The sequence below is a fragment of the Carica papaya genome, chromosome 5 (assembly GCF_054855325.1).
Source record: "Carica papaya isolate Zhongbai chromosome 5, ASM5485532v1, whole genome shotgun sequence".
NCBI classification, from domain to species: Eukaryota; Viridiplantae; Streptophyta; class Magnoliopsida; order Brassicales; family Caricaceae; genus Carica; species Carica papaya.
The window spans coordinates 12,380,879-12,391,363 of record NC_142313.1 but is presented as its reverse complement, the minus strand read 5'-3'; the positions used below and the strand labels follow the sequence as shown (position 1 = coordinate 12,391,363).

At 36.6% G+C, this 10,485-nt stretch overlaps 1 protein-coding gene across 16 annotated transcripts in view; it reads right to left on the bottom strand.

Moving 5' to 3' along the window:
• Window positions 1-622: 622 nt before the first annotated feature.
• Window positions 623-10,485, bottom strand: part of LOC110814158 (protein LATE ELONGATED HYPOCOTYL-like) — a 43,296-nt gene continuing 33,433 nt past the window's right edge. For 11 of the 16 annotated variants that reach the window (XM_088219611.1, XM_088219607.1, XM_088219605.1 and 8 more), the window contains 5 exons: window positions 7,489-7,712; window positions 3,350-3,571; window positions 3,072-3,260; window positions 1,526-2,680; window positions 623-1,411 (listed from right to left, as the gene is read on the bottom strand). In XM_088219611.1, the coding sequence (XP_088075737.1) occupies window positions 1,004-1,411; window positions 1,526-2,680; window positions 3,072-3,260; window positions 3,350-3,571; window positions 7,489-7,712 (2,198 nt within the window). In that variant the 3' untranslated portion in view covers window positions 623-1,003. The remainder of the gene's footprint in view (window positions 1,412-1,525; window positions 2,681-3,071; window positions 3,261-3,349; window positions 3,572-7,488; window positions 7,713-10,485) is intronic. The other 5 variants (XM_088219619.1, XM_088219618.1, XM_088219620.1 and 2 more) reach the window with 3 other exon arrangements.

Sequence of the window (10,485 nt, the reverse complement as noted above, 5' to 3'; positions counted from 1 at the left end):
TAAAAAAATTATATTATATAGTTTAAAAATCAAATTATAAAAAAAGAAACTGTAGAAAAAAATTGTAGGAATAGTTTCAAAATGAAAGTATTTTTCTTATAGTTATATTAGAGATTGTAACCTGATTTTCATTTTCTATGGGTTCACTAAATTGGTTACACGCAGACATCGGATTGTCAACACTCTGAAAAGTGTATTTCCTCTTTTAAACTTGTTAACCACTTCCTCAGTTGTTCAGTGTGTGTGTGTGTGTGTATATATGTTTATAATATGTAGAGAGATGGTTGCATGTGAGGAAAGATACGTCCAGATCGTTGATGATATGATGCAACAGTCCAAAAAAGGTAAACAAGAAAATCTCCGGCACAGCTTCTTCACATCCATGCTTACAGCTTGGCGAAGGGGGGGGTTCCTTCGTTAAACCGCCACCCAAAGACAATAGCTGTTCAGATGGTTTTCTGTGATTCAACATTAGGGCATTTGTTAGAACACCCATCTCAAGGAAAAGCTGATATGATGCCATATCTAATCTCTACAAGAGAAATTATAAACATTCCACTCCAGCCACAGGCATATACACTGCCCGTAACCTACATTCCTATGTATAATCAAAGCATTCACAAAAGTGAAGAGACAGACTCTCTTGATGCCCAAGGTCAGTATTACAAGATCAAAATATCTATTCACACAATCAATCTAGGAAGATGAACAACGTAAATAAGAGAGACATACTTGGACGGAAGGGGCCAACTAAAGGCCCATTTAATACGTAATGGTCTTTATCTAGGTCTATCATGGAGTTTTTAGGAGCTATTGCACAAATAATGGAAAGTAAATGAAGTCAATGCAGACAGATATAATACACACACCTACACGAAAAAGTCTCGTGGGCTGAAAGTCTCGAACTTATAACAGGAAAGTAAATATAGATAAAAGGAGAAAATTAGGAATTACACGCAAAAAACAAAGGTTTCCTCTGTTTAGTTGCATGCAATGTTAAATGTCAAGTTGAAGCCTCTCCTTCCAAGCGCATCCTCTTGGGACCCTTCTCGTCACCCTGGCTTGTGGCGTTCACTAACCTGTTTTCCTTGGCTTCCATAGAACACCGCTTGTAGGGTTTGAATCCAGTTTTTCGGGACTTGAGTTTTGCATGTCCCAACCCAATTGTCAGCAGACTCTCCTCACAATTATTCTCAACCTTTGATAATGCATTTTTCGCCACTCCTTGGTGGTCAGAAGACTTGCTGTTGAGATCAAATGCTGATGTATCTCCACCTTTCTCATCTGTGGTTTGTTTTTCTTCTTGTTTATCCTCCTCTTTTTGATGTCCTTTACTTTTCAAATCATGTGGAGGTGAAAAGCTTTGTGGCAAAACCTCTCTGGAGAAGAGAGCCTGAAAAGCAAGCCGGCCCTGACACAAGAAAAACAAAAGCAACAATAAATTCAGAAACAACATATAGATGGAACCCCACTTATTTTCTAGAACAACATACTCAAAAGATTCACCCAAGTAATGTCCAAGTACCTCTTCAGAGACTGACTTCCAAGAATCACTAGTGTTGCTGCTGCTTCTATTGCGACGATTGCTACTCTCATTTGCTAGCAGGTTTGCTTCTTTCAGCTCTTCGTTGTCTTTCTCTTTCTTCTCTAAGTCATCTCTCTCTATTTCACTACTAGAGGTTGTATTTGAACCACAAGAAGAGCGATCAACTTGTTTTCTGCTCTTTGTTTTGTTTGAATCAAGAATTTCAGCAGTTACTGCCGTAGCTTTCTCATGATCAGCAGCTTCTGATACAGCATTTTGCTTCGTGCCTCCACTTTCCTCAGAATCCGATGATGATGAAATTGGTGATTTAGAGGCTGAATGTTGAGCTTGCAAAGCTTCAGAGTGTTCTGCGTCAAGTTGTTGATCCTGCAAAGAGGGATTTTGAAGGATGTTTTCTTTCCTCTCCGCCTTTGCTGCTGGAGCTTGGCCATTATCTATTGATGGAACTGCAGTAGCAGATGGAGGAGAACAGGTAAAACTGGCATGAAGAGGAGCACATAAGGGAAGGAGTCCATGGGCTGCCCACCAGGCAGTTGCAGCTGCGACAGTAGCAGCAGCAATAGCAGCCATACTAGGAGCGGAGTTCGCTTGTCTGGCTGGAAAACCTCCTTGGGTGGCTGTGGGAGAATTAGCAGAAGCTTCCACATTTGCATAGGGCCAAAAGGAAGCTGCAAAGCTTGCTGCAGTATGAGCAGCTGGATTTTGTAGCAGAGTGGACACGATAAGACTAGAAAAAGTGGAAGAGAAGTGGAAAAAAGATTGATAATCATCTTCACTGTGACGAACTGGGTTAAAGGGAGGATGAAAAGTTGGAAATGTTTGATGAGCAGACCTTGGCACATTACTCTGATGTTCTGTTGCAGAAGATGCCACCGGATTTGTGAACAAACTGGAATGTTCATGAACTCCTCTTGTGGCATGGAATATAGAGTTGTGATATGGCAAATCTGGGGGAGGAGTTGTTCCCAAGTTCCTTTCTAGAACATGCACAGGGACATGCCTTGGGTAGTTTTGTATGCCTTGCATATCATCTGTTGGCAGCGAATCATTCATACCCTCTTCAGCACCTTGAATTGATTTATCTTGTAGGAGACAGGAATTCTCTATGTTTGAGGCCTTACTCGTCCCATTGTCCTGAATTATTTGTCTCATGTCAGATTTATCAAAATTTAGTTTCCTTTTGGCTATGATTGGAGCAAATGAACTTTATTTATCTACTTTATTTGAAAATCCAGACTGATCTTAATTAGATGATAGAAAATATCCTTACAAAAAATGAAAATCAGTATATTAGAAAATTCCAGATAGAATTGAAATGCTGCGTGGCAAAATTTATAATAGAATTGGGAACATATTGTTTCAATTTCACTTTCAAGTTCCTAGGAACTCAATTTTTATATTTATTAGATTTAATAGTTAAAATAAACCTGAATTTCTAAATAACTTCCATAAATTAAGTTCATTATTCCATGCAAAACCTTTAAGTTCAATAGTGGCATGACATTACATCATTCTGATAAACTACCTGTTTCAGTGGAGATACAAACTCCCTAAAAGAGCGCGAATTTCTGAGTGCCACTGTTGCTGGTGTAGAAGTTTTGTTCACTGAAGACACTGAAGAACAATGAGCTTCTTGGTGAAGGGTGAGAACCTGTGAACAATTATCACCCTGATTTTCATTTTCATCTGATGGCTTCTCATCTCCATTATACTTCTAACAAACAAGGAAATGTTAATATAAAAGAATAAAACAAGGAAATGAGAAGATGAATAAAACCAAGAAAACAGAAGGGATAAATTCACCTCAGGAAGTGGTTCTTTCTCCAAGTCCAGTGCTTGTTTACAATGCACAGAAGTAGCTGACGCAATTTGTCCATCCTTTGCTCCTGCATGTAATGTAGTACCGCTAACACTTGTTTTTCGAGGATACGGATTGCTTGGTTTTCTTTTCGGGCGTGGAGGTGGAATGTCTATGTCCAATGTTTGACCTACTGGTATGCCTTTAGCATGAGCCTCTTTCTCTAACTGCAAGTGGAAACTTTATAAGCATTCTTAAGTAGTGATGACATCAAGCATAATCTTGAGCCCATAAATAGCAGCTATACTAGGTAAAATAGAACTAAATCAAATGTTGGTACTTATAACATGAAACCATAATTTTTTGCTATCCAAGAATGAGAAAACAGTAAGATGAGTGTCAACTCTCTAATCAAAGTGAGACAAAATAGTTATCAATAGCCATTTTTTAATGGATGTTTATAGAAAAGAAACTCTCCCAACCAATCAGGATGGCTCAAGATATAGGTAGACACAGTTGGTAGGGGGCTCAATGATCAAAAATAGTTTGCTAACGCTAAACAATTATTAACTCTTTAAAAATAAATGCTACATATTATCTAGTGTATGCTGTTGAGAACTGAACTTGTTTTTTAATTAAATAACAAGACCCTATACATAAAAGTTTTTTAGTGCAAGAAAAGAAATTATTAAATTACATAAAGGTGTATTTTACTACGACGTTCTTTAGCTTAATGCTCCTAAAATAACTACATATAAAATACAGTCTTCGACTCTCGAAAAGTAGATATCGTCTATTTCCAGCTTGCCAATGAATAATTTAGAATACTAGATTGCTCAAATATTTAGTCAACACATCTGCAAGTTGTGAGTTGGTACATATGCATGGAGTATATACTAGACCACTATTAGCTTCTCTTTAATAAAGTGTCTGTTAACTTCAATATGTTTATTTTTATTGTGTTGTACTGAATTGTGAGTGATATTTGTAGTTGATTTGTTGTTAAAGTATAAGAGCATGGTGCCATTTCAGTTGTTTTTCAGATCTTTTGAAATTCTCTTCAGCCATAATAACTCACATATCCTTTGAACAATTACTCGAAATTCTGACTCTACACTAAACTTTGAAATTGCATTCTACTTCTTACTCTTCCAAGTAACCAAGTTATCTCCAAGGAAAGTACATCAATCTGTGGTACATCTTGTGTCCAATATAGACCCTACATAATCTACATAAATATAAGCTTCTAAAAGCATCATGTCATTCTCTTTGGACATGGTATCTTTTGTTAAGTTTCTCTTTTAGGTAATATAGCACTCTATAGGCTGCTTGTAAGTGCACTTTCTTAGAATTGTATATGAATTGACTTATAACATTCATTGCATAGACAATATTCTGTCTTGTGTGTGATAAGTATATGAATCTTTTAACCAATTTCTGATGTACCTCTTTATCAATATGAATATATTTATGTTTGCCTCAATTTATGATTGGGATCGATAGAAGTACTACCTGATTTACAAACTAGGTATGAATGTATTTTTGCTAAAAGATGAAAATTTCTAATTTTGAGCTGGGGCTTAATTTCCAAGGAAGTATTTAAAGTTTCCTAACCTTTGATCTCGAACTTTTTTGCAAGACATTGTTTGAACATCAATTTTTCTTTTTTATCGTCTCTTATTACAATGATATCATCAACATATACTATGAGAGGTGTAACTCCTCTTAACTCTGAGGGCTTGATAAATACGGTGTGGTCTCCCTGGACCAAATTATATCCCAAGCTTCTCATTACCTTTGCAAATATGCAAAACCATATTTTGGGTGATTGCTTGAGTCCGTAGAGTGTATTCTCCAATTTACATACTTTATTTGATCATGCCCTCTAGTAAATCTTGATGGTATTCCAGATAAATTTCTTTTGTGTTGATCTCCATGCAGAAAAGAATTTTTTAGATCAAATTAATGTAGTTGCCAATAAAATTTTATAGCCAGAAACAACAAGAAATGCACTGTATTCATCTTAACAACTGGTGCGGATGTCTTTTGATAATTTATTCCACAGGTTTTGGTATAACCTTTGGCCAGCGGTCTTGCTTTATATCTCTTTGTCGTTCCATCAACCTTGCACTTATTATGAATACCCACTTGCATATCACAGGTTTCTTTTTTGGTAAGTCCACCACTTTTCATGTTTGATTCTTCTCCACATCCTGCATTTCAACTTTCATAACATTTTTTTGTTATTCACTGGTCAAAATCTTAGATAATGTATTAGGAATTGATACTATATTTACAATCATCATGAAGTTTTTATTAGATGGAAAAGTTTTCAAATAATACGAATTTTGAGATCGAGCAGAGTGCATGCTTAGTGCATCCTCTCGTCTTTTTGCTGAGTGTAATAGGTAAGTTTATATTAGAAGGTAAAGAATCCTCATAACTTAACTTGTTTCCAGCACCCCACTTGGATCCATGAATTCGCTTTAAATCAGAATTCAAGTTTTTTCTTCTTGAGTACACTGCAAGTATCGTGTGTCCTGTATGGTTGAGGATTTTGGTTCATTTTCTTAGTCTTAGTTCCTGATAATATGTGTTCATGTTTATCTTACGGTGGTATGTGTTCAGGTGTATCTTGTGGTGGCTTTTGGTTTTCTAGTGGTATATAAAGGGGTGGAGTATTTAGGGGTAGAGAAATATCAAACAAGAATTAGTCATCCTTATTTTCCAATATACTCTCCTCCTGAAGATAAAAATGGCTTTTGGTTATCTTCTAATAACATCAACAAATACATAAAACAGAACAGTGGTAACAATTGTATTCTTTCTATGTAGATGAGTACCCCTCAAATTCATATTTAATGGCCCTAGGGTCAAGTTTTCCTGTTGAGATTGACGTCTGTGAACATACGCAACATAACCGAATAGTCAAAGAATAAGGTTAGTGGTGAGACACTTCAGGAAAAAAGGTAGCTAGAACTTTCGTAGGATTTTGAAAGTCTAGTACCCAAGATAATAATTTGTTGATAAAATAGGTTGTAGTAAAAATGGTGTCCCCTACTAGTTTTTGAGTACATGGTTATGAAACAAAAGAGCATAGGTAGTAGTAAATAGGTGACTGTTTTTCTATTTTATCACTTCACTTTACTTGAAGTGTAAATACAGAAATGCTCATGAGCGATTCCATCATTTTGAAAAAAGAAGGATGTTGTATGAGCATTATCAGTTCAAAAACATTTGACCTTCACTTTAAATTGGGTTTTGATCATGTTGTCAAATTTGAGAATAATGTGACTAATCTCATACTTGGATTATAACAAGAAAAATTAGGTTACTTTGGTATAATCATCTATAAAAAAATAAACTATCGGACCTCAGAAATACTAGGAGTATTTGAGGGTTTCCAAGTATCACTATGAACCAAATTAAAAGAAAAATTGTTTCTTTTATTATTGAGAAAAAAATTTATGCTTTTATATTTTGCCAATTCACATACATCACAATGTATATTTGTGTTAGTAGGGTCCAAAAACAAAGAAGAAAACATAACTTTCAGGGTGAAGAATGAGGGCTGACCTAACATTATGTGGTAAAGTCATATCTTATCAAGTATCCTAGTCGAAAGGGAGGTCTTATATTCATGAGGTGTAATCCATTCCGAATCTTAACACATTTAATCATAACACATTTAATCATCCTCCCTGAGTTCTAATATTGAAATTCACAAATAGAAGAAAAGGTCAATTTGCAATTGAGGTCTCGCAACAACTTAGTTACTGATATTATATTGGTGCACAATTTATTGACATGTGATACATCAATAAGTGTAAAGTGAGGGCTAAGTTTTGTGGTTTTGACTCCTGCTACTATTCTTAGTGAACCATCAAAGAAAAAATCTTCCTATTGCTAGGGTATGAGAAATAGGTTCCAAAAAATTGAGTGGAGTTAGTTATGTGGTTTGTGGTTCTTGAGTTTAAAATCTATGACAATGCTAAGGCATTATTTGAGGCATTTAAAATATGGGAGATGGAAAATATACCTGAATAGGCCAAGTGACTGGTACATTGCAATGCAACCTCTAACATGATTTAACATTTTTAGGCAATTGAGACCACCTATTAAATAGAAAAAGATTAGCGATTACCAGGCCAGAACATAACTTTCTTGTTTGGACAAGCTGCCTGTGGAGGAGTAGGCATGGCAGTTGGCTGTGCGCTGAAGGCAGACGCGACTGTGGAGACTGCATGCAGAAGGGACGCAGGAGTGTCTCTGCTTGCAGCTGAACAGAAGGTGTCCGCTGGAGCTGAGCTTGGCAGAAACAGGCAAGACCAGGGGCTGTGCGTGCGAAGCACAACATGTGAAACAAGGCTGAAACAAACAAAACAGGGGCTGTGCGTACAAATCAGAGCACGCAAAACAGGGAGGAACAACATGTATCTGAGCAGAGCAAAAAACAGAGTGCACAGATGAGAAGAGCAAAAAACAGAGGGCACGGCTGGCAGGAGTAAAAATAGAAAGGGATGGTTGGATGCTATTCTAGCTAGTCACGGCTGCTTCCTGATTGAAACAGGGGGCGAAAACAGAGTTGCTGCAGCTGAAACAAGGCGCACTGGAATAGGCAGCTTTGTGGCGCAGCAGGGCTGTTTTTCTGTCATGGCAGGGGCATCTTACTGGTACGAAGGCCACCTAAGAAAGATGGATACGGGTTAAGGGTTTTCTGCTTTTTGTTCCAGAAATAAAGGTCAGTTTAAGGTTTGTGGAAAAAATTAGGATACTTTTCCTATATCTCTGGTATTATCTTGAGAACAATTGAGCTTGTTTTTTATTGAATAACAAGATCCTATGCATATAAGCTTTGTAGTGTATGAAAAAAAAACCAACAATTAATTACATAAGGTGTATTTCACTAAAATGGCTTTTAACCTAATTCTCCTAAGTTAATTACATATAAAATACACTCTTTAACATATTCTTCTCACAGCAAGATCAGGAATCAGGATGATATTCTCAACTTAAAAGTAGTAAAGAAAAAAACTTGGTTAAAGACAGATGAAATATGCCCCTTGACCTAAGTGTTGATGAAGCCTTGGGCTCTTTCAAATACAGATTTTATAATGGCCCACTAACAACAGTAACCCATCTCTAAATGATGAGAATACACTAAATTATTTGCCCTTTATAGACACTAAATATAGACAATTTCAGTTTGTTTTCCTAGATTCTTAATTCCTCAAAGCTCAACCTGCTTCCAAGATTAAGTAGATACTAAAGCAGTTTATCATAGAGAATCTCTCATGGTGTTGACCTTTCTACCAGCAAAGTTTCATCATAGAATCTAAACTTCAATAATGAATAGATTTGGTCAATCTGATATTCAGTACACTGTTGATTTCAAGCAGCTTTGATTAAATGGATAGAAAGTAATTCAACATAGAGTCGATTCCCACTATTGAAAAAAAAGAGCTAAATGTGCTATTAGGTGTCTGAACTTTCAAAGTTTGTTTAACTGATACTCTAAATTTTGATTTTGAGAAATCAAGTGTCTGAACTTTCAAAGTTTGTTTAACTGATACTCTAAATTTTGATTTTGAGAAATCAAGTGTCTGAACTTTTAGATGGTGGCCGCATAAATGTCCAGCCTAACATTTTAAATTACAGTGTTAGGTATAGGACCACGTGACATACAAATGCTACATAGTCTACCAAGTGGCCCACTACTGCAAGGTAGCATGTTAAATAAATAAATATCTTTTGGTTTAACAGTCATTGCAATTAGAAAAAACTGTACTAAAAAAATGTATTCTTTGATTTACTTAACATGCTTACGTATCATTAATATGCCATGTGGTAACCTATTTAATATTGTTATTTAAAGTGTTATGTTGAACACATACTCAATTTAATAAAATATGGGAGTTTAAGCACTTAATAATGCACATAGCAAAAAAAAAGAGAGAGAAACAGAAAGCATTGAGGTAATCCCTTATTGTGTTGCCTTATTGCAAAGCAACTTTCATACTCAGTTCAAACTCTAACATCCAATGGATACCTATTTTTTACTTGTACACGACATATTATGCTTTTGATTTTAAGCATTGACCTTCCTTGAATTTCCTTTTGTCCAAAAGAAAAGTGTAAAAACAGTATCTTTGTTAAGTTAATGTTTTCCATGCTTAATATGAAATGAGATAATGTAACATCCGGGCCCGAAAATCGGCCCGAAATAATCTTTTTTATTTTAAAAATTATATAAATTTTGAATCCGGGGGATGTTTTTGAAAAAAAATTAAAAACAAGAGGTTAAATTACAAAAAGAAAAAGTTTGGCCATATGGGACTGCCTAGTCAATAACCCAAGCGAACCAGAGCACGCCGCATGGTAAACAAACTGACATTGGCACCACGCAGAAAGCCACACGAGCGATCTGCGTGCCTAGCAATCCAACAGTTTAGACCTCATCTCGCGCACGTGAACGGCCTAAATGCATTCCTTCTTTAAACGCGATCGAATGGACGAGATGGATCATGACGGACGGTCCGGATTCATCCATGCCATCAATGGGAAATCATCAAACGGTTTTCCTCACTCTACGTCAACACAAACGGACAGCCTGGATCGAAGAGGAGAGGAGCATTTAAATTCCTCTTCGCAGGAGAACCTAACCCTAGCCTTTCAGCATTCGCTAGAGTAGAACCAGACGACGGAAAAGCAGGCCGACCCCCGGCTACAGCCACACCAAAACCACAGCCGACCGCCAAAAAAAGGTAAAAATTTTTCCTCCCTAGTCGAAATTCAATTCCGAGTCTCCCTATATCTATATCAAAGCAAAAGGGACGGCGAGTAAGACGGAAACCGTGGGTAAACTCTAACGGAGCCGCCGCGGCCAAAACCCTAAACCCTCTTTGAAGACCCCCTTCTCGTTTCTCGTTTTACACGATTCTTTGACCATCGTGTTTATCGTCTTTTTTTGGTACAAATTAGCCGAAGAAAAATCTCAGCCGCGAAGGAGAACAGACGAAACCGCTGCGCCTGAAGACCCCCACTGGTAGGTTTCGATTTTTTTATTTTTCTTACAAACCGAGATTTTCTAACGTGTTTTTTCAGAGGGATACATGTAAAACCGAGCAAAATCAATAAAAAC